The sequence below is a fragment of the Crassostrea angulata genome, chromosome 5 (assembly GCF_025612915.1).
Source record: "Crassostrea angulata isolate pt1a10 chromosome 5, ASM2561291v2, whole genome shotgun sequence".
NCBI lineage: Eukaryota > Metazoa > Mollusca > Bivalvia > Ostreida > Ostreidae > Magallana > Magallana angulata.
In genome coordinates, this window is record NC_069115.1 from 17,145,712 (window position 1) to 17,171,397 (window position 25,686).

Below are 25,686 nucleotides of genomic sequence, written 5' to 3' on the forward strand. Positions count from 1 at the left end.
ACTCGGCAATGTTCAGACCGCACGCTCGGCGGAGAACGTGCGCTACAAATGTCAAAAAAACAACTTACTTGACAAAAGTTACGCAAATCCTCCCACACAATGTTGCAAATGTTGTCAAAAAACACGTTCGCATTGAAATATTCCTAATAAACTCGGTAAAAAGCGTTTTTATCCCATTAAAACCGATGTCTGCTGCAGACATTCAATCTCTTCGCCCAAGAAAAGATAACTCTGTACCTTTTCTCTATATGTTCAGTAATGATAGTAGAAATTCCGGCGGTTGTAACACAATTAGGTAAGGCCTAAAAAAAAAAAGTTGTGTGTTTAGGGTAACCCGACCTAACCTACAAAAATGTCCCGATCCTACCATTTTTAGATGTCTGTTTTCATCCGATTGTGAATTTCATATTATTTCTATTAGAAAATATGACACAAACAAACATTCTTAGGACTTATGCTGAAAAAAATAAAAAAAAAAAAAATCCCTATCTAACTAACCTACTTTTTTCATCAGTGTTACCCTAAACACACAGATTTTTTTATAGGCCTAAACTGTAAAAAGTCTGGGAAAATGTTTGTCTTATGTAACTACCGTAAGCATAATCATGATAATAACATTCGTTCCGATATATTTGGCATGTACTTTAATTAGCGTAATTTAATATGCAATTGTTTAAAACAAATATATTAATTTTCCTGTCATTTAATCTTTTGTAGAAATGTAAATAATTTTATACTAGTAATTTGATTCTTAGGCAACGACAATTAATTTTTAAGAAATGGGTTGCAAAGACAATAAATGAATTATGAGTATATTAATTATTGAATAAAGAAATAATTTTAAAAAATTATATATCAACATCAACGTAGTTTTTCATTAGCATTTTAGAGAAAAAAAATATTGCGCGAAAATTATGCGCGTACGGTTCGCTGTAGAATTCACCTTATTCCTATATAAAAGCAGTAAAATTTTCTTAAAAATTAAGACATTCAGTATAACAAAATAAATGGTGCCTGTTTGGGAGGATAACAGTTGAAATTGACACCCCTCGAAAACCATTGTCAACCTCCGTTTCGCGTCGGTTGACAATGGTTTTCGAGGGGTGTCAATTTCAACTGTTACCCTCCCAAACAGGCACTATTTATATAATATGTCATATTGTGTAGAGCGGATACGATGCCCCTGTGGTTAAACGAGATTTTACACAGGTAGAAATAAAAGTAAGTGGAACACTACAACTGTCCTATGTAACATTTAAATAATACTAATATTCCTTCATCAACATCATATAATTATTTATGCATTAATTTTAACTGGTATGCAGTACATTGTATCATAGTATTATGTAGCCATTCTAAAGATTTACCGGTGAAAATCCGTCCAGTTGTGTTTTCACACTGCGATTAAGATTTAAATACTCCCCAACATAAAACGATTTATTAATAGAATGTTGGACTTCATTGACAGTAATGCATAGGTATTTGTTTACACCCTTGTTGATAATTTTTACATTTCAAATATATAAAGTACCCGTATATGTATTTTTCTGCCAACGTGCCATAAGATTTAAAAGCTATACTGATTTTAAATAAAAATTAAATGTTGTTGAAGTGGTGATTTTTGTCGTTATTAACTTGACCCTCAATACTTTCCTAGAGGTTCAGATTGCCTTACTGTACAAAGCTTATCTTTCACATTAGTTTTGACAGATTCAATTTATCTTTTAGTCACTATAGTGTAAAACGCCTGACTGTTAGATCATCAACTGAAACGGACCCAAGTCAGTTTTAAATTGGCGTTACTTTCGATATATTTCTGAAAATAAACTTATCTACTTGCATAAATTATGTAAAACAACTTTCAACATTATTCTACAGTATTTAAAAAAAAAATTAATCAAAATCCAAACTTAACTAAATGAAAAAATGACAGTGTTTCTGGTTTTGAAAGACAACTTCTGTATGTGCGTATAATTTTTTGGTGGAAATCCTTTTCCAACAATTTAGCGTGTATTCGGAAGGCGTACTTCTTTTTATACAATGTGCATGCCATGGTATATGTTCTTTTAATTACCGGTATCTAAATTGAAGCTGCTTTCTGTCAAAAAGTCTTTATAGAATACAACATAGCAGAATATATTTCAATTGTGTAAAATTTCTTATTTACACGAGTACATTTTAACAATAAAATCACTAGCACCTTTTTTTTTGGGGGGGGGGGGGGGTTAAATTTCATAGTTCAAACTGTGCTAAAAAAGTGAGATGTTAAAATCTACGTGGATATTCATTCCTCACGTTTAAGGTCAGACGCAACATATCTTCCATTTTTTCCCATCTCCACAATTTGAAGATTTCCACTAAGTAATCCCGTAATTATGTTTTCATGTTATATGATACTTTTTAAATTAAGATACAAAGTGTTCAATTGAAAATATATAATATGACTATTTATAAGCATTAAAATGCATTTTGCATGCTATTTTATGGAAAATTCTAAATATTCTAGCTCCGAAAAAGCCTGGTAATGTACCCTGAAGTTTTGGGAAGTAACAGGTTTAAATGTTAATAAATAAGGGATAATATATCAAGGAAAATTATATAAAATTGAGGAAGGTCTCGTGTGTCCTTAATAAAGAATTTACAGTTACTGTATTACAGTGTGCTATTTCAATGGCAAGAATTGCACTGAAACTCAAAAGAAGTTGTGCTCATACACCCACATAAAAGCTCTCAAACACTGCTTATACTTGTACCAAAGTTGCCTCAATTTCCTCACATCAGATGAATTTCCCCATGTAAATACCATAACAAATCAGACAACATTTTTGCAAAAACTAATTTTACTAACAAAAAAAGCTTTCTACAAAAACTTGTATTCATACAAAATTGTCCCTGAATTTATTATGCATAATACTGACTGAAAAAAGGGTTGAAAAGTAGTTCAAAATCATAAATAATACACAATAACAACCGAAATGCTTTTCTCCACTATTTCACCAACGATTCTTCTGCCGACCTTTGCCCTTTTTGGCGTTCTTGCTCTTCCACTTGGGTGGAGCTTTGGTGGAGTCTGCAGCACTGGGTTCTTTGTTCTCCTCTCCTCCACTTGTTGGGATGGGTTGCACACTGGAGTCTGCTTTGGCGCTTTCAGCTTTCTCCACTTGATCCATTTGACATCTACCTTTCTCGATTTCAGACAACACCTTCTGGGCTTGCTCTGGGTTTTTTCTTTTTTCTGAGCTGTCCGATCTCTGAGCTACAGACTGATGTTTCTGATGAACATCCTTTGATTTGACATCTTCCATTGTACTTGTACTCTTGTTATTGGCACGATGATGTTTCTTTTCATTCCCAACTTCTTGAAGTGAATCACCAGAGCAGACTTCACCACCCATTTCTTTATCAATCTTTTCTGTCTTTGTTTCCAAAGACTTGGACTTATCCTGTGTCTGTTTTAAACTAGACTGACTGCCTGTCTTGCTCTTGCAGGCTTTCGGGATTCTGGATGGAGTAACACTTCCCGCTTTCCCATGTTCCACTTTGGTATTACTGTTCCATGGAGGTTTCACAGCATGCTTCAGCTTCTCTTCTGATTTCGACAATGTTTTGGACAACTTAAGCTTGGTAAATTGTGCTTCGTTTTCAAGACTCTTAGAAACAGAAGACTTTGCAGAGTTACAGCGTTTCTTTGTAGCACTGGTCACAGATCCCTGAGGAATATTTCCATGTGTATATCTGATCAACCTTGCTCCATCACTTTGACTCAGACAGTAGTTATGTTGATCCCCTGCTCTATTCATACCCACGTCCTCCAAATCCAGATCATCCTTGGAGAAACAAGACTCATCCTGATCTGTACACTCTTCCTCCACTACTTCACCAGACTGTCTCACACATACATCATTCTCCTCCTCTGTGTGAAGCTTACAAGGAAACTCCACATTCTCAGCTACAGACAAATCACACATGTTCACCACCTCAGCAACTGACCTACACATGATCTGGGTGGTACCCTCCCTCACTGAAGCCCCGTTCTCTGGAGGCCACTCTGTGTGGGTGCTGGATGACACCACTCCACACTGTACACCATCCTCCTGCTGGCCAGGTTTGAGCTTGGTGATGGAAGTAACGTTTGGAAGCACCTGTTGTAACATGGACAGGTACTCCTCTGGACTACATCTCCCTTCCTCTGCTAAACTGAGGTTTTGCTTCACACACAGGTCTAACTTCTCCATCTCCTCCACACAGAGATCGTGACTAGGCGAGCTATTGGCAGATATGATGGCACTGTCTGATGTCTGGATACTTGTGGATGAATCTGGATTCTCATCACAGGTCTCCTTTTTGTCCTTTTGCTCTGGGCTTGATTCTTTTTTCTTGCCTTCATCAAGTTTTGATTCCTCAGATTTAAATTCCTCTAGACCAGATCCAACCGGATGGTGAAGCTTCATAGTCAGTCCGGACAACAAATCAGCCACTTCTTTCTCCAGCTTGGCTTTGTTTTGAATCAGATTTATGTTCTTTACCATCGACGGCTGAAGTTTTTCTGCATATCCAGATGCTGGGGTGTTTGGGGGAACTTCAAACTTTGGCGTCATCACACAGTCAGGACTTACCAACAAAGCTCCTGGAAGGCTGCTCACTTCAGGCTCAATAAAATTCTTTGTTTTAATGTCATCACCACTCTCCTCAAAAACGTCACATCTCTCCTTCTCTGATGATGGTGAGCCTGCAATTTTTGCCTCTATAGGTGAAGACTCAAAAGCAGAGGTCAGCATTTCCTTTCCTGAATCTTTCCTTAGAAACGGACTAACATCAGTGTCTGCTTCTGAAAATCTTAAAAGAATGGAAACCATATTTTCTGCCTTGCAATCAAACAAAGCCTGTGGGACATCTGTCTCAGGTATAACTGAAGCAGACACATAATCAGAACTGGATGGTTCGCAGCATTCGTCATAAGTTTCTTTTTCAATCCTGAGTTTTCCTTCTTCTGAAGACACTTTTGAACTCCTACACAACTCTGAAAGGTTTGGCACTGTGTTAATCACAGGTTCATCTACACCTGCATCTTTCTGATCAGCTAACTTTGTTTCAGCTGAAACGGAGCTCTCCTCAAGAGAAAGTGCATTGATGCTGGACTGGATGATTTCTTTAGCATACTCTTCCACTTCCTTGGCCAGAAGTTGATTCTCCACCTTACTTTCTTCATCTCCCTGCTCCAACTTTCCTTCAGTAGAATCCTGTTCTGTTTTGGGTTTCTTGGAATCCCTTGCCACACTGTCATCTAGCCGATCCTTTCTCTTGTCGTACAAGTCTGACTTTCTTCTCTCTCTTCCATGATGGGAACCAGAGTCCTTTTTGTCCGTCTCCACTCCTTCCCTTCTTGCTACAGTAATGTCTATCCCCCTAGCTTTCACAGTCTTCCCTTTCTTACACGGAGACAACTTCTTCCTGGGCATTGCACACTCCAACTGCTTATCACAAGCACCACCTCCTCTCTCATGGCTTTGTTTGCAATTCTCTTCTTTGGCTTTTGCTTTAGGAATTTCTTTGGGTTTATCTCTTCTTTCATTTCTTTCTTTCTCACTGAAACTGTCCCCGATTTTATGTTCATTGTTAAGTTTAGCACCATCTTCTTTAGCACTGTCTGTCTCCCTTTCACTATTTTTGTCCTTATTTGATGGTTCTTCCAACTGAGCACTACATTTTTCTTCACTTTCTTCACCATCTCCAAGTTCAACTTTTCCTTCCTTAACCCCATCTGAAATGGCATTGACCTCCTCCTTTTCACTATGAAAGTCCCCGCCATTTTGATCATCCCCATCAACCTTGTTGTCAGCAGCGTTTTCTCTGACCACTTCTATTGATGGATCATTTTTCAGTCGAACATCTCGACACATGCCACTAGACTCTTTCTGCCATCTTCTAGCTCTTCTACAAAATAATTGTTAAAAACAACATTTTTATATTGTGGAAAGACCATTTTTACTGAAATTTGCTAAAATCACCACAATTATATACAGGATCTCTCATGATTTGCAATGGTAGATAATTTTTATCCAACAAGTTTTGTGTTTTCTATCCCCGAGTGAAAGAAAACGCACAATTTGGATAAAATTCATATACCACTGCAAATCATGAGAGATTCTTTTTATATCGTTTTACCAGGGTTTTTTCTGAAGAATTTAAAACTATGAGCTGCACAACACATATACAGTAAAACTCGTTAGTACAAACATGGATATAGTGAATTTTCGGATATAACGAAGTTTTTTTTACGTCCCCAGTGAAATTTTTAACAAATCTTTGCAAAATTTTACGGTTATAATGAATTTACGGATATAGCGAACTGATTTCAAGTCCGGTAGAGGTGAATAATTATGAAATTGATCACTTTCATGATGAATTTCTTCAAAGTTAAAAAAGTTTTCACTACCATTCAACAAAATAGTTTTGATGAATTTAAAGGGTACCTGCAGCCCAGCCGATGTGAAACATATGTTAAAGAGTTTATTTACCAAAATTTAATGCAAAAAACCGCATCGAAATCGGTGCAAAAATAACGGAGTTACGCCTCTTCAAAGTGGCTATTTTTACCTACTTTGGGAAATCTAATCAAGAGAAAACAGAATTAGGCGATAACGAGGCTTCAGCGGAAGTGACGTCACGAGGTCAACAGGAGGGAAATTTCCTTACAAAACTATACAAATTAAATTCGATTTTTCAGCCAAAATGATTGATATAGGTCTGATGTTTTGACTTATCTTGTTTTTTTAAGTATTGTAGATCTAGAAATGTGTATCCGTTATTATTTTATTACAATCAGATTTCTTTTTAAAGGATTTTAAAATTTGTTATTCTCGTCGCCTTTTTACCGATGAAAACGATATCTTAAAACGCTTACATGAGCAAATTTATGTTCATTATTCATTTTTTGATTACATAATATCCTTTCACACACGAGTGATCCGAGACAATGACACAGGTAGACAGGTAAACTAACGAAGCCATTGCTCCAGACACACGTGTATCTGGGGTACGTATACACAAGGTATACGAGTCTGGTGAACAAAGAGAGGGTTTCACACCTCTAGACGGGTAAATTGATTTGTGTATAATTAGCTACTCAATTGTTAAAAGATAAAACAGAAAAATAAATTAGACTGTGTAAAATCAAGCATTCGTCAGCTAAAACAAGTGTATAGTCCGTCAATCAGTGATTAAAGAATCATGCATGATACTATTAAATAGTAAAACTAATGTTCGAAGTAAATGCCTTTATTGTTACTTATCTAATCACTTAAATAATGACTAAATTTACAATTGAGCAATTGAACCTTTTTTATGTGATCAAGTAATTATTTCGGAAGTAATTACGTTGGTCTTTATAAGTTCTTATTTAATAGAGTGCAACTTTTTTTCGAGCGCTATGGCCAGCAATTAAACGCTTTATAACTCCGTATAGCTTAAATTGTCATACTGACAACGAATCATTATGAAATCTGAATAAACTGTAACATTTTGACAAAGGATGTAAATAAATGTAAAATTAAATTTTTAAAAGAATACGAGACAGACTTAATCATGCAGCCATCTTGGACTTTCGCCTTGATCCGATTATAATCCCGTGTTTGTTTGTTAAAGAATGCATACTATTTTGATTGTTATTGGTCAAATATCAATATTATTGAATAATCGGGCGACATCATTTGTAATTTTATGCCTTACACGAGGAATAGACCCCGAGTTACCTTTTACGAAATATCATTTATTTATGTATTTTCAATATTATTAATCAGTTAATAATGTCACTGAGAAATCATTCGAAAGAATGACAATATTAACAAAGCATGTTTCTTATATCAATAATGCTTTGATTAATTGTCATTTTGCTACATATGTTGTGCATTTATATGTAAAATGTGTTACACATTTGACGAAATTCATGAAGCAAACAATTGTCCGAATTCGGCATTTTTGTTCGATAAAATACGGGTTAAACTCAAACAACAGTATAATTAGTCATCCAGGGTTGATAAGGAAATAAAACAACAGAAAAAAATGTTCATATATCGATAAAACAATGCAAGAAAACGAACAGTTTTCATACGATATTCCTGTTTCTCATACAGCGGTGTTGACCCCGTGACGTCACAGTTCATCTCGCGCCAAATCGGCTTGATTCAAAACTCGTTCAGGTGTGAAATCAGGTTTTCCCCAAATATCTCGAAAACTACTTATGCGATCGCTGTAAAATTTTCAGGATGATGTTTTTACACATAGATCTCCATTATATCAAAAATTGACCGGCACTGCAGGTACCCTTTAATTCATATAAATTTTTTGATTCACCATCCAATTGTTAAAGGTATCAAAGTAATGTATGTTTATTTGAAGCCTCAATTAGCAAAAAAATATACATGTATATAGTAAATACGTTATAGTTAATATTGCGAATTCGTTATACGGATATAACGAATTACGGATATAATGAAGTAAATTCATTGGTCCCTGGGATATCGGTATAACCGAGTTTTACTGTAGTACTATAGTACAAGAAGTCAACAATTTTTTGCATGGAAAAAACTTCCTTGAAGATTAACAAACAAACATTTCATTTTTAAACACATTTTCATTAATTCATGAGAAATAATAAAACAGCATTCAATGCTTCACAACTCTACATTTATTAATTGAATTGATTTTTTTTCATACGTCAATCAAACACCTTAACCTATATAATGTTTAGCTATGACGTCACATTGGGTAAGAATGTACAACGTGAACCCTCTATTTTGCTTCTACATCAAAATTAAGATAAACATGTAATATTGTTTCCTATGTCACTTATAACACAAGATCTGATTGGTTAACAAGCTGGGTGTAAATTTCTGTACCACCTGCTGAAGCCGGTGCACATGCTTTAAAATGTGTTTATCTTTATTCTGAGTGATCTTTAGACCAGATTTTGAAGTTGCAAAGCACTGGTCAAACATGATCATTTTAAAATTTGTATAACATAGAAAATAAATTTGTTGTCCAGGTTCAAAGTTGTACGGGGATTTACCCCATGTTAAATTCCATACACCCCGAGGACTGCTACAACACCGGGTGAATTCCCGTACATCCTTGATTGGACCGGGATAACTAATAATATTTTTTAAAATGAAAGGTTATTTTTTCAGTAATACATACTTTTCATTTCTACTCTGCCATTTTTTCTTTTCTTTGGAACTGTTGCTTCCAAGTCTTGGCAAATGACTGAAATTAAAAGGACACAAATCTCATATCTATGATATCATACAAAACAAGAGGCCAATTGCCCTTAACGGTCACCTGAGTAGCATATAACCAATACACAAACTTGTCATGGAGTCTCATATATGCATCTAATTAATTAGGTTTCATACTGGAGTAGAAAAATTATAAATTTGTAATGACAACCACATTTAATTCAAAAAGAACTGTGAAACCTATAATTTTGGTGAAAAACTAAAAGATCTGGTCTACAAAATAATGAATTTAGTTTTCCTCTCAGGTGTGTGGGAGTAAAGAAGATAATTTTTTAACGTTATATGCATTAACATCTATACATCCATTTTGGCCCTGCCCTAGAGTCAAAACCCATACCCCAGGGGACATGAAAATTAAAATTTCAGTAGAGGACTTCCTGGTAAACATAATTATTAGTCGTTTTTTTTATATAGATGTGTGAGAATAGAGAAGAAGATTTTTAAACATTATATGCATTTACACTTTATTGCCATATTGCCCCCCCCCCCCCATGTCCTGAACCCCTGACCCAGGGGCCATGAATTTCACAATTTAGGTAAAGGAGATTGTGGATATCATAACGATGTATTCAGTTTTTTGCCCACATGTGTGGGAGTAGAGAAGAAGATTTTCTTAGATTTAATATATTTTTACTATTTGGCCATATTGGCCCCACCCTAGAGCATGAACACCTAACAAAGGGGTCATGAATTTCACAATTTTAGTAGAGAGCCTCATGGACATCATAATCATGCATTTAGTTTTTAACAAATATATATAGGAGTAGAGAAGAAGATTTTCTAAGATTTAATACATTTTTACTATTTGGCCATATCGGCCCCACCCTAGAGCCTGAACCCCTGACCGAGGGGTCGTGAATTTCACAATTAAGGTAGAGGGCTTCATGGACATCATAAACATGCATTTAGTTTTTAACAAATATATATGGGAGTAATGAAGATTTTCTAAGATTTAATATATTTTTACTATTTGGCCATATTGGCCCCACCCTAGAGCCTGAACCCCTGACCCAGGGGTCATGAATTTCACAATTTAGGTAGAGGGCTTCATGGACATCATAATCATGCATTTAGTATTTAACAAATATATATGAGAGTAGAGAAGAAGATTTTCTAAGATTTAATACATTTTACTATATGGCCATATTGGCCCCACCCTAGAGCATGAACACCTAACAAAGGGGTCATGAATTTCACAATTTAGGTTGAGGGCTTCATGGACATCATTATCATGCATTTAGTTTTTAACAAATATATATGATAGTAAAGAAGAAGAGTTTCTAAGATTTAATACATTTTTACTATTTGGCCATATTGGCCCCACCCTAGAGCCTGAACCCCTGACCCAGGGGTCATGAATTTCACAATTAAGGTAGAGGGCTTCATGGACATCATAACCATGCATTTGGTTTTTAACAAATATATATGGGAGTAGAGAAGAAGATTTTCTAAGATTTTAATACATTTTTACTATATGGCCATATTGGCCCTACCCTAGAGCCAGAACCCCTGACCCAGGGGCCATAAATTTCACAATTTTGGTAGAGGGCCTCATGGACATCATAACCATGCATTCAGTTTTTTCCTCACATGTGTGGAAGTAGAGAAGAAGATTTTTGAAAATTTGGCTTTTTTTGCATATTTGGCCCCGCCCGTGGCACCCCAGGGGTGGTAGAGCCATAAATTTCACAATTTAGATTCTTCTTACCATAGAGATGCTTCACACCAAAAATGGTAACGATTGGCCTGGTAGTTTCCAAGAAGAAGTTAAAAATGTAAAATTGTTAACGCACGACGCACGGCGCACGACGCACAACGCACGACGACGGACGAAGACCAATTGCAATAGGTGACCTAAAAATCTTATTTCAACTGTTTTAACAAATCCCAACCAAAGCATACAATTTTGAACAGTAAACAAACTAGATAGCAAGATTACTGTTTTCATGCCAAAATTCAGAGAGGCAAAGTTGACCTTTAATCTCTATCAGTGACATTGACCTTTGACCTCTATAGATCTCCACCTCTAAGCCATCACATGGCCAAATGTAAAGAATACATTACGCGTAGCAAATGTTTTAGCTGGCAACTTGATAAAGAGACAGGGGAAATAAAATATATCTCCCCACCTCATTAATGTTAAAATAGTAAAGCAATTTAACTTGAAACGGCATGGTCATGATTTTGTTCAAATTCTATTTTTCTGTTTTTATTATTTTCTATGTTTTAGGAATGCATTACTAATGACCAAATAAAATTTGAGAGTCAGAAATAGAATTATAAGAAAGATACAAGCCTCATAATTCTTTGTCATGAAAACAAGAACCGTACCCTGTATACATGTTTACATAGGTTCAATATACCAGTAAAAATCTTTTTCAAGCTCATTTTTCTATTATCTTATTCATTTTAAAGGGGCATGGTCACAATTTTGATCAATTTTTTTTTTTATTATTATTTTCAATGCTTTAAGATTTCATTTCTAATGATTAAATAAAATTTGAGAGCCAGCCTTAGAATTTTTAACAAAATACAAGGTTCACAATTGCTTGTCATGTAAACAAGGCTCGTTCCATGTTTTTGTTTACAAAGGTTTAATATACCAGTAAAAAAATCTTTTTCAAGCTGGTTTGTTTATCTTCTTATTACTTTTAAGCATAAAACATAGGTAATCATAGATTACTAAGCTCACCGAAACGGAGCATCACCCTTATGAGACATCACCTTCATAAGACCACCTTTATCATTTTATATGAAAATCATACTTTATGATCTTGGATATTCATGGATTCTGTTTTGACAAAATATCGTATATCATCTGAACAGATAAATTTTTTTATGATAATCATATGTTCATATGTTAATCAATACAATGATATAAAATTAAATATTGCATCATGTCATATTTCTAATATAATATATATCATATAATAAATAAAATACCGTAATAAACAATAATGAGATTTGATATTGTAACGTATGATAAGACATTGTATTGTGTTATACATTATTGTATTTGATCACATAATACAATATCATAAAATATAATACAATATAGTATCATATTACAATATCATATTACATAATACATCATAACATTGAAACATGATATTATATTGTATGATATAGAATGATATTGTATTGAATGACACTGAAACATATTTGATACATTATATGATATTATATCATATAATACAATATAATTTGATTCCAACATTGTATCTTATCAAATGATACAATATTATGTGATATGGTAAAATATTATAAAATACATTATTATATTATACATATTGCATCATATGACACAATAAAATATATTACAATATCATATAATACAATTTCATGTGATATGATAATATATCATATAAACCAATATCATATCATACAATATCGTATGATACAATATTGGTTTATATGATAATATATCATATAAACCAATATCATATCATACAATATCGTATGATACAATATTATATAATATTACAATATCATACAATACAATTTCATGTGATATAATTCTATATTACTGAAACCAATATTATATTATACAATATTGTATGATACAATATTATAGAATATACAATATTGTATCATAGGATACAATATAATATTTTGCAATATCTTATGTAATTGTATCATGTGATAAAATAATAAATTAAAAATACAATATAATATTATACAATATTGTATCATAATATACAATACTATACATAACAATATCATGATACATAATCATATCATAAAATATCAAAAAAATTGATACAATATCATATCGTATCGTATAACTTTTTATAATATAACATATGATATCATATTGTATCATATCAAACAATTTTGTTTCATATCATACAATACTATATCATAGGAATTATGTTATATCATTTATCAACAAACACATCTATCTATCGAGCAGGTTTGAGTGAGGTAGGAGATTTCTTTAGCATCCTTGATAATGGAGATCAGGCTCTGCTTCTGAAGCAACCTCTGCATTTAATTTATAATAAAGTTAAATCAACTATGCAAGCTATCATCTATAAAACATGTGACCTGTTCCAAAAAACTAAACCTCATCCAGCATCCGAAACCTATGGCTCAGATTCAGCATTCAAGCCCATCAGGTGCATTTGTATCATAAGACGCATCATCCATGCAATTTTGGTGAAGTTTGGACCAGTAATAACTAAGATATCATCATCAGAGGGCACTAGCAATTAAAACCTTAACTTCCTCCAGCATCCGCAACCTATGGCTCAGATTCAGCATCCATGCCTGTCAGGTGCATCTGTATCATATGACACACCATCCATTCAAGTTTGGTGAAGTTAGGACCAGTAATAACTAAGATTTATTTTTTAGCATCCTTGATAATGGAGATCAAGCTCTGCATCTGAAGCTACCTCTGCGATTCATTCATATTACAGTTAAATCAACTATGCAAGTTTGAAATAGTACTATCATCTATTAAACATGTGACCTGTTCCTAAAAACTTAACTTTATCCAGCATCCGAAACCAGACTATGCATTCAAGCCTGTCAGGTGCATCAGTATCATAAGACACACCATCCATGGAAGTCTGGTGAAGTAAGGACAAGTAATAACTAAGATATCATCATCAGAGGGCACCTGTTTCAAAAACTTTATCTAACCAGCTCTTAAAACCTTAACCTCCTCCAGCATCCGAAACCTATTGCTCAGATTCAGCATTCAAGCTTGTCAGGTGCATCAGTATCATAAGACGCACCATCCATACAAGTTTGGTGAAGTTAGGACCAGTAGTAACTAAGATATAATCATCAGAGGGCACCTGCAACAAAAACTTAACCAGCTCTAAAAACCTTAACCTCTTCCAGCATCTGAAACCTATAGCTCAGATTCAGCATTCAAGCTTGTCAGGTGCATCAGTATCATAAGACGCACCATCCATACAAGTTTGGTGAAGTTAGGACCAGTAGTAACTAAGATTAATCATCAGAGGGCACCTGCAACAAAAACTTTAACCAGCTCTAAAAACCTTAACCTCTTCCAGCATCCGAAACCTATTGCTCAGATTCAGCATTCAAGCTTGTCAGGTGCATCAGTATCATAAGACGCATCATCCATACAAGTTTGGTGAAGTTAGGACCAGTAGTAACTTAAATATTGCTATCAATGGGCACCCGCAACAAAAACTTTAACCTGCTCCAAAAACCTTAACCTCCTTCAGCATCCGAAACCTATAGCTCAGATTCAGCACTCAAGCCTGTCTGGTGCATCAGTATCATAAGGCACACCATCCATGCAAGTTTGGTGAAGTACAGACCAGCAGTAACTAAGATACTGCTATCAAAGGGCACCTGCAACAAAAACTTTAACCTGGTCCAACAACCTTAACCTCCTCCAGCATCTGAAATTTAGGACCCAGATTCAGCATCCAAGTCTTTCAAGTCCATAAGTAGGTCCAGATGCATCATCCATGCAAGTTTGGTGAAGATAGGACAAGTAATAGCTTAGATACAGGACCTGCAACAAAAACTTTAACCAGGTCCGGACGCCGACGCCACCGCCGACGCCGAGGGTATAGCATAAGCTCTCCTTGACTTCGTCTCGGTGAGCTAAAAACAGTTTCTAACGTTTAACACATTTTAGCTCTAAACCTGGAATTTTCACTTCAACTTTCAAAATGTAAACAAAAGCTTTGCTTACATAGCAAAACGAAGGTTTTTGTTTCCTATTAAAAAATGCCTTACTGAAGCATTGTAAACATTAAAATCGGAAAAATAATTTTTGACCAAAATTGTGACCATGTCCCTTAACTCTTTCCCCCGCACTAGCGCTTCTCGACGCCCCGTCATTTTTTCCGCGGTAGCGTCTCTCGACGCCATGTTTGAATTTCCGCAGAAGCGTCTATGGACGCCTTGCCTTGTTTTCCGCGGAAGCGCTTCTAGACGACCGGTTATTTTAAGATCATATGAAAACGAGACTATGACGATTATTTACACAGGGTATACATAGAATTGAAGTTATACCATTGGTTAATAAAAATAAAGTGCACACATGTCATAAAATCACGTGATTACCTAATAGATAAGGGGTTTTCCAACACATGTGTACACCGAAGCGAAAGTTGATATCCAAGATGGCGGCGCTACCAACAAACGAAGATATATTGCGAGATTATTTTGATTCTGACGACGATATAAGTGAATTTGAAGGGTTTTCAGATAACGAATCTGATATATACATTCCAGAAGAGTCAAGTAGTAGTGAAAATGAGGACAGTTCAAGTGAATCTGAGCGAGAAAATGACGACAATTGGACGGAAAACCTTCGAGGAGTTCGTGTTGAACCCTTCACAGAAGACACTGGCCCTGTTTTTCCAGATGATTTCGATGTCGCCACTGCATCAGCGAAGGATTATTTTTTCTTGATGTTCAGTGAGGAACAAATTTCAGCATTTGTGCGGCATACAAACAATTATGCTCGATGGAAAATCGCTCAGAGGGGTGAGGCAGATCCTGTTTGGTATGAAGTCACTGAGGCTGAAATGCGGGCCTATTTGGGCATAAATATCGTGATGGGAATCAACGAAATGCCCTCTTACAAGGATTATTGGTCTAAAAACCTTTTCCTTGGAAATGAAGGGATAAAATCAGTTATGACCGTCAAGAGGTATGAAAAGTTGACAGAGTATTTTCATGTGAGTGATCGAGAAAATGAACCTGCAAGAGGAACAAGAAACTATGACAAACTGTACAAGGTACGTGAAGTGATAACCATGCCAAGAGAAAAGTTTAGATCAAATTACAGGCCATCAAAAAACATTGCCATCGATGAAGCAATGATAAAGTGGACAGGCAGATTGTCTTACAAACAATACCTCCCTGCCAAACCAATCAAGAGGGGCATAAAAGTCTGGATGCGATGTGATTCGGAAACGGCATTCTTGACTGACTTCAGCATCTACCTTGGACGAGGAGAGGCTGCTTCAGAGAATGGCCTTGGACATGATGTTGTCACCAAATTGACTAGAGACATTCAAGGAAAAAATCATCATGTATATTTTGATAACTACTTTACCGGTGTCAAATTGATGGAGGACTTGTTGACTCAAAACATTTATGCCTGTGGAACAGTGAGAATAAATAGACGCGGATTTCCAGATGATCTCAAGGGAAAACTTAGATTACAGAGAGGAGAAAGTCGGACAAGACAGAAGGGAAACTTAACTGCTTCAGTTTGGCAGGACAAAAAACCAGTGGCTTTCCTGAGCACTCTTAGTGATCCTCGTCTGCAGGTTCCCGTCACCAGACAACATGGCCGCAACGTACTCAATCTGACCCAACCTCATGCTGCCAATGAATACAATAAATATATGAACGGTGTGGACAGGCATGACCAGCTCCGAATGAAGTATTCTGTTGGCCGTGATAGCAAGAAGGCATGGAAATACATTTTCCATTTTATTTTGAACTGTGCAATGGTGAATGCTTTCATAATATTCAATAATGAATCTCAGAGGAGGAATTCAAAGAAAAGGTTCACTCATGTGGACTTCAGACTAGAATTGGCTCAACACCTAATCGCTGGTTTTTCTGGCAGAAAAAGAAAGTCTATGGAGAACCGTGAAGTTGTACATGAGCCCCAAAACTTTGCCGGTCATGAATCTACCCATATGGGAACAAAAAGAAGATGCAGAGTACACATGAACAGAAAGGAAAGAAAAGAGACTGTTTATGGATGCAAAGTGTGCAATGCACATTTGTGCAAAGATGGATGCCACTTTGCATACCATTCTGCACAGTAATATGAAAAAAACAGACCAACAATCAAAGAAAAAAGAAACTTTTTCAGAATGACAATCAGGAAATTTGTATTTCTTTTGACCTATTTGTTGTAAATATGTAAATAAATGTATTTTTTTATTTCACCATGTTATAGATAAATCATTGCTGAAAAAGAAAATATATACTTTTATTGGCCTCTGCCAAATAATAGTGAAAATATCAGAGTAAATGTAAACACAGTCAGAGAGTCTTGTTTATTTCTGAAAATGCCTGCGGAGATGGTGCTATCAGGAGCGCATGCTGAGTGAGGAGATAACACTGCTGCAGTGGTCAGCACTGCGAGTGTAGATAACGAGCTTATCTGAGATACAGTGAGGGGGAAAGAGTTAAAGCATAAAAAACATTAAATACAATCATCTTAGGTCTTAAACTGGAATTTTTACCTCAGCTTTCTAAATGTAAACAAAAACTTTGTTAACACCGCAAACAAATGTAAGCTCTGAAACTCACTTATATCTCAACGAATGGCACTCAAATTTTAGTTGCCTTCAAAAAATGCCTTAATGAAGCATTGTAAACATATTAATAAACATTAAAAAAAATTCTGACCCAAATCATGACCCTGTCCCTTTAAAGCCTTGTCAGCAAGGAATACTAAGATTGTATGGTATAATAAGGTACTGTATAAAAGGTTCCTCTGCACTTACTCTGCTATCCAAGGAGGAGAGAAGAGCAGCTCTGCATGGAATCTACAGTGATTGATCCAAATAGAGTACTGAAATATACAAAGGTACAACATACTAGTAAACTGGAGAAAACAAGGGCAAAGTTAAACACAGAGAACAACAGATACAGATAAATGGATCCAAAACAAGAGGCCCATGGGCCACATCGCTCACCTGAACAGCAGTTCCTTGTAACATTACATTTCGTAGCATATGCTTTTTCTATTTTAAACATTGAACCCCTTTCTCGGGACCCAGTTATGGTCCGAGGTTTATGGTTGGCTTGAACAACATAAATAGTAACATAGGAATGAAAATGTGAAGCACTGCGGTGGGACCGCACGTACACAACCTGAAAAACTGAACATAGCAGAGTTCCACTTCAAGAGGAATAACTCTCAGACTGTACAGAACACAAGAAAGATAACTCTTGGTTCCACTACATTAGAGTTTACACAATTTGAGGATCCTTGCATAGTAATCTCACAAACTGTAGCATTATAGTTCTCGAGAAAAACTTTTTAAAAACATTTTCAATATATCTTTCTATGTTAAACTTTGAACCACTCTTGGGGCCACAGTATTAGTCCAGTGCTAAAGTTTTAATTATTTGGAATCTACATTATTTAAGGATGCTTGCCTAGTTATCTCACAAGCTGAAGCATTATAGTTCCCTAGAAAAAGATTTTTCAACATTTTCCCTCTATATTTCTATGCTAAACTTTGAACAACTCTTGGGGCCCCAGTATTAGATTGAGATCACGGCTTTTATAATTTCGAATCTACACTATTTGAGGGTGCTGACGTAGTTATCTGACAAATTGATGCATTGTAGTTCTCGAAAAGAAGATTTTTAAACATTTTCCATATATACCGGTACTTCTACATTTAACTTTAAACCCATCTTGGGTCTCTAGTATTAGTCCAGGGGTCACTATTTTAAAACTGTCAAACCTTCATTATCCAAGGTTGTATGCATGATAGTAATCTCACAAATTGAAGCATTGTAGTTCTCGAGAAGAAGATTTTTTAACATGTTACCTTTATATTTCTTTAATAAATTTTGACCCCATCTTGGGGCCCCAGTATTGGTCCAGGGGTCACGATTTTACCAATTAGGAATCTGCATAATCGAAGGATGCATGCATAGAAATTCCACAAACTAAAACATTGTAGTTCTTGAGAAGAAAATTTTTAAACTTTTCCTTTATGTTTTTTAAAATGTTCAAATTTTGAACCCCTCTTGGTGCCCATCAATTGTCCGGGAGTTACAATTTTTTGAATCTATATTATTTAAGGATGTACATGTATGCATAGTAATATCCCAAACAGTTGCACTATAGTTCTTGAGAAGAAGATTTTAAAACATTTTCCTACATATGTTAAAATCTAAACCCCTACTGGGGCCCCACTTTTTGTTCGGGGGTCACGATTTCTACAATCTTCACTATGTATACAACCTTTTGTGTATGTATTGGCATTTTTGGTGAAGTGGTTCTTGAGAAGAAAATTTTTAAACATTTTTTATATGTAGTTCTATGTTAAACTTTGAACCCCGCCTGGGGCCCCAGTCTTGGTCCGAGGGTCACGATTTCTACAATTTAGAATCTTCATTATACATACAAGCTTTTGTGTAAATATTGGCATTTCTGGTGCAGTGGTTCTTGAGAAGAAGATTTTTTAAACATTTTCCTAAGGTATTTCTATGTTAAACTTTGAACCCCGCCTGGGGCCCCAGTCTTGGTCCGAGGGGCACGATTTTTACAATTTAAAATCTTCACTAAATTTACAAGCTTTTGTGTAAATATTGGCATTTCTGGTGCAGTGGTTCTTGAGAAGAAGATTTTTAAACATTTTCCTATGTATTTCTATGTTAAACTTTGAACCCCGCCTGGGGCCCTAGTTTTGGTCCGAGGGTCACCATTTTTACAATTTAGAATCTTCACTATGTATACAAGCTTTTGTGTAAATATTGGCATTTCTGGTGCCGTGGTTCTTGAGAAGAAGATTTTTAAAAAAATTTCCTATGTATTTCTATGTTAAACTTTGAACCCCGCCTGGGGCTCCAGTTTTGGTCCGAGGGTCACGATTTTTACAATTTAGAATCTTCACTATATATACAAGTTTTTGTGTAAATATTGGCATTTCTGGTGCAGTGGTTCTTGAGAAGAACATTTTTTAAACATTTTCCATATGTTGTTCTATGTTAAACTTTGAACCCCGCCTGGGGCCCCAGTTTTGGTCCGAGGGTCACCATTTTTACAATTTAGAATCTTCACTATATATAAAAGCTTTTGTGTAAATATTGGCATTTCTGGTGCAGTGGTTCTTGAGAAGAAGATTTTTTAAACATTTTCCTATGTATTTCTATGTTAAACTTTGAACCCCGCCTGGGGCCCCAGTTTTGGTCCGAGGGTCACCATTTTTACAATTTAGAATCTTCACTATATATACAAGCTTTTGTGTAAATATTGGCATTTCTGGTGCCATGGTTCTTGAGAAGAAGATTTTTAAAGACATGCACCCTAAACTTACTGTTTCGCAATTATCTCCCTTTTGAAAAGGGCTGTGCCCTTTATTTTAACAATTTATAACCCCCTTTCCATAAGGATGCTTTGTACCAAATTTGGTTAAATTTTGCCCAGTGGTTTTTGAGAAGAAGTTGAAAATGTGAAAAGTTTACAGACGGACGGACAGACAGACAGACGGACGGACGGACGGACGGACGACGGACAACGGGTGATCAGAAAAGCTCACTTGAACCTTCGGTTCAGGTGAGCTAAAAACAGCAAAGACGAATGAAATATTGAGACTTAAGCATGGTAACTACACAGTATATTTTAGCAAAGAAAATAAAATTGTAAAAGCTAAATTAAAAAAGTCAATTCATCATTCATTTGCAAAAAATTCTATCAACAATGATTTAAAACAATACAAAACTGATTTGTTGCTGCAATATCAATTTATCCTCCAACTCCTAATTACCAGCCAACATTACTTTACTTTCCAAAAACTTGTTCAGTGAATATGCCTAACCTTGCGTTGCACAGCTATCTTGTACTGGTCCAGGATGGCCTTCTCGATGAGTTTCTGGTCAACATTCAGGAGACCCAGTTTATAAATGAGGTCCTTTGCTTGGACCAACTCGCCCTTCTCTGTCATCTGCTGAACGAAGTCCAGGTAATTCTCTGTTTCTGCAATCTGTGGTTTCTTCTCCCCTCTCTCTGGTTTCTGTGGCTCAAAATCAGTGGTGGTGACAGAGGGGACAGTAATGCTTTTATCTTCTGGAATCAATGAAGTTTTCACAGGTAAAATATTACAATATTTCCCTTGCACAAAAATTTATGTCTTTATGAATTTCGCACACTATGGTAAAGCAAGATTCCAAGGAAGAAGTTAATGATGAAAGTTTGAGCAGAGACATTCACTTTATTATAAGCTTAATGGTCATTATAACTTACACACAAAACAAAATTATTTGTATGAGTCTGGAATTTCGCTGTAAGCATGGTATTGTGGATTAACTAGAAATTAAACAAAGAATTTGGGATCAACCAACCTTGTTTTCCCACTTCTTCCTTTTTCTTTAAAGCAAACTGTGCCTGCTCAAAGCTTTCCTCTACAGTCCCAGCCCCTTCACTCTGATCCTCCATTACAGACACACTCTCCTTCCTCAAGGACGTATCCTCTTCTGACAAAAACATGGACGCTTCCTGGATTTCCGATTCCTTCCTGGAGCGTTCCTCTTCTGACAAGTACATGCTGGCCTCTTGAACCTCCGATTCCTTCCTGGACTTTCCCAATTCCTTTACTTCACCCTCTCTACTTTGCTCATCAGACTCCTCTGTCCTTTCCAAAACCCCAGTATTACAGTCATCCCTAATTTCGTCACTCATTTTATCCAAGTCGTTATTTTCCAGATCTCGGCACACAGATTCCATCATGGCAGCAGTCAGCTCTGGGTCACTTCCACAATGAGGCTCAGAATGACCTTTGCCTTCCTCTTGTACAATTACAATGCTGTCCATCACAGCCGAGCTAGGCTGTTCTCTGCTACTCCCTGAGAGCTCTGAGCTTGGTTGTTCTTTTTGACTCCCAGTCAGATCCTGGTCCTCCGGATGTATTACCTCGATGCTGCCCGAGGAATCCATGATCTTGGTTGGACTCCCTTCACTGTTGTCCTTCACCACTATAAATGACCCTGTTCCCTGGTCCTCTGGTAAATCTGCAAGGAAAGTGATTAGAGTCTTACAATATTATTGCTATGGAAAGGCTAGTTAAGTTTGCAATATTAATTCATTGCCCTCAATGTGTTGTTCAGGGTTGCAGAAGTCCGAACAAACAAGGAGGTTACATGATTGTATTTGGCAAGGATTTAAAGAAATTTCTCTTCTTAATTTTACTATGGATTAATATAATACTTATGAAATTATGTGCATATCTTTCCATCTATAACCAGAGTATCGTTCAAAAATCTGTACATCAAATGATTGTCTACAAATCAGGAATGAAAAGTCCACAGCTTTCTTGCTAAAGCTAATCATCCATAAACATACCCATCAACTCCTCCGGTCCAATGTCTACACAGGTGCCCGATGTGTTTTGACAGACGGGGGGAATGTTCCTGCTGTCCACTGCCTCCTGGTCCCCCGAACCCTGCCCATCGGTACCACCCTCGGGGGTCTCATCCTTAGGGTCAGTATCTTGGACTTGTTCTGCTAGCTCCCCCTCCTCAATGTGCTCGATTTCAGACGAGGTGTTGATATCTTCCTCACTTACATATTCGGCATCATGAGCACCACCTGTGAATTAATTTACAACCATTTATTATTAAATCTATTTCAATTTGACCATTACATTTCAAGGGACATTTATTCTCTGATATTTTCTGAAAAACAAAAATTATGTTTATTCAAGTGAATGATTTTGATCTATTGAACATCAAATTAAAAGATTAATCATTTTAAACCAATTTGACAACACTATTAATATGTTAACCTTATAATGCAAATTGATTAATAAAAATGATTCAGAAGGACTATTTAGAAAATTAAAAACATTAATCAAGCTGAAATTACCTAACGCCCTTGAGATCTTAGAAGTCACGGATGAAATCCAGCCCTTAAGCATGGCTCCAAATTATGTTCTGTAATGACAAGGATAATACAATAACAACATGTGGTAATACATGTACTGTAATAACAAATGGTAATACTATTATAATAACATGGGTAATGATAATGATTATATTGTAATGACATGTTTTTGTTATGACAAAAGGTAATACTAGTACTGTAAATTGACATTCAGTATTGCTGAAACAACAAAGGGTAAAACAAAAATAACATTGGTAATGACAAAGGGTAATTATACTACTGTACAACCAGACAAAAGGCAATTTTAAATTGTAATGGTAATACTCAACAATGTCATGATAAAATGTATTATTATACCTCAATATTAGGATTATTCCATATAATACTTTATCTGATTGGTTCTAGACAACCACGTGCCAGGGAAATTATTTTTTATTAAACTTCTTATTTCCCTGTCATATTCGCCCCTTCGGAAGCATCATGAATTTTCATTCCATGCGTATAAAAATTCCGAGGATGAACATACTATGTCTTCAAACAATTACTGTGGTTTCATTAATATCCAAGGGTATCAGTTTTCGTGGATGAAGTGAAAATCACAGTTTCAAGGATAGGTAAATTCGTGACAAATGACCCTATCAATACAAAATGTTAATAGAAATTGCACATCTAATTTCGTGAATCAACTATACAACGAAATTCACGAAAATTGGTATTCAACGAATATTGATGAAACCACAGTAAAAAAAAAACACAGTTGTAAAAAAAATCTGATTATATCAACATGTTAAATCCCTTTTGTATCAGAAAACTAACATACTATATTAGGAAGAAACTGATAAACATTTACTACTCTTTTGCTTTACATGAATTGAAAAACAATTGAAACCCGATGTAATCTATATAATTACCAGTCGTTCAGTATAATATTAAACAATTTATTGCATGAATTAAGGTTCAGGAGATATGAAGATTTATTCCCCCAGAAAAATAATAATTCCCTCGGGTGTTGCCCTTGGGAAATATGATGTTTCATGGGGGAACAAATCTTCATATTTCCCTCACCATCATGCAATAAATGTATTAAAATACTGTATGCAGTTTATGTCTACTGGTAAATACAATTCATGTTACTGTGGCATACATCTCTACAGTAAAATGCACACAAAAGTAAATTCATACTGTGAAAATAATACCAAAAGTACAAGTTACTGATTCGTTATTTACGTTCTAGAGAAAACAAATTTTGATATTTAAATTTATAAGCAAGTTTCATTATGAAATGTAATACGAGCCTCCATAACTGGACTAGCCTAGAGATCATATACAAAAAATGAGTCATTTAACCACCAATTGAGACTAAAACAACCAAAAGGGGGGGGGGGGGGGAAGCGTTGAATTTGTTAATTCGTAATTAAGGCGTTAATTAAAATTTTAATTCTGATCAATTCCTTATGTACAAGTACTATTTATCATTTTATAAAATGAAAGGTGAAAGTCAGTCAATTAATCAGAGAATGTATATCATGTACATATAACGAGATCTCAAACAAATTCGAAGCATACCGAGATGCAACAAAAATACATGTACTCCAGACTCGACTGAACGTGCAATGTCCAGGATAAATATACTTGTACATATGCATAAAAAGTAACTTATTCAGTTTCTTCAGTAACTAGTGTCAGAGACATAAAGGCAGTTTTATTCGCACAATGCAGGAACAAAGTTTCTATTTTATAGCTATGCAATGTTTACCTCTGTGACTTGATTTTTCCGTGAATTTTGCCGCCAAATGTCCCAGCGAGGCCAAACGAATAGCGCCAAAAAATGATTATCGGATAAAATTGAAACTATTTCTTTCGCTTTTTTAGAGGGTGGGGGTGGGGGTGGAGGTGTTAGGTCAGGTTATTGGCTTTAAACCAGTACTTATATAGGGCATGCCAGTACTTACTATTACTTATCAATCGTATCCTGATTTTATCTGTCTGCATGTGTACTGTATAGGTACATTGGCGGATCCAAGGGGGGGGGGGGGGTCCGGGGGTTGGAACCCCACCCCCACCCCCTTTCTCTGGGACCTATGAATTTTTATTTTTTTTGAAAACGTTTAATGCCTATTAAAAGGCAATTTTCCCCATTTATAATAGAAATACTGTCATTATCTCAAATAAATGCTTTTAAAATTGCTTATTTAAAGAATTTTGTACTACGTCCCATGATTTTGTTCTTATATGAAAAATCCCTAAATAAAGTACATTGTACTCCCCTTCAGCATCCGGTGTTTATTACACTGAGTAAACATGTGGGAAATTAAAGAAAAAATACATAAAATTAAGCAGTATCACAGATTCATAATAACATCTACAATGTATTTTTCTACTCTATTTCTTTTTTTTTTAAAATCGATTAGAGTCGATTATAGAAGTGACAAGCCATCGAGTAAAACAACATTCAAGTACGAGTACACGCATTCGTTTTACTTTAAAAAGCCGCTTTCAAATGTATTGAATAGTTAATTAACTTAATAATTATGATAGCTGACTTTTACTTCGTTTCGTACGAAAAATACAAAGAAAACTACATGACCCGCTTATGCAGGTTATGCTATTTTTCTGGAATGCTAGCTACCTTCATACCCACATGAAACACAAAAGAAAGCCTTCTTTTTTTTTTCCAAGAATCGGAAATTCTGTTACAAAAATACCGTGTAAAGGGTTTATATGTAAACCATTATGAAAATGCCCAACTTTTCAAAACTTTTTAAAAAAAATTTAATATGATCGCATATCTGTACTAGTCCGGATGAT

General features: G+C 35.5%; 1 protein-coding gene across 1 annotated transcript; it reads right to left on the reverse strand.

Annotated features, from left to right (window-relative positions):
- Nucleotides 1-2,821: 2,821 nt before the first annotated feature.
- On the reverse strand, nucleotides 2,822-24,740 carry LOC128184264 (uncharacterized). The gene is made up of 8 exons (XM_052853693.1): nucleotides 24,635-24,740; nucleotides 22,861-22,928; nucleotides 22,339-22,584; nucleotides 21,342-22,007; nucleotides 20,819-21,066; nucleotides 17,765-17,832; nucleotides 9,196-9,261; nucleotides 2,822-5,934 (listed from the first exon to the last, which is right to left on the reverse strand). Exons 2-8 carry the CDS (start codon nucleotides 22,910-22,912, stop codon nucleotides 2,994-2,996), a joined length of 4,287 nt encoding a protein of 1,428 aa, XP_052709653.1. The 5' UTR covers nucleotides 22,913-22,928; nucleotides 24,635-24,740; the 3' UTR covers nucleotides 2,822-2,993.
- Between the last annotated feature and the right edge of the window lie 946 nt (nucleotides 24,741-25,686).

Excerpts from the sequence above, each read along its gene's own strand:
- LOC128184264 (XM_052853693.1), bottom strand. The coding sequence starts at position 22,912 with ATGCTTAAGGGCTGGATTTCATCCGTGACTTCTAAGATCTCAAGGGCG. Across the intron at positions 17,833-20,818 it reads AGATAGCTGTGCAACGCAAG|TACTCTATTTGGATCAATCA; the intron begins GTTAGGCATATT and ends TGTATATTTCAG. Across the intron at positions 5,935-9,195 it reads TGGCAGAGTAGAAATGAAAA|AAGAGCTAGAAGATGGCAGA; the intron begins GTATGTATTACT and ends ATTATTTTGTAG.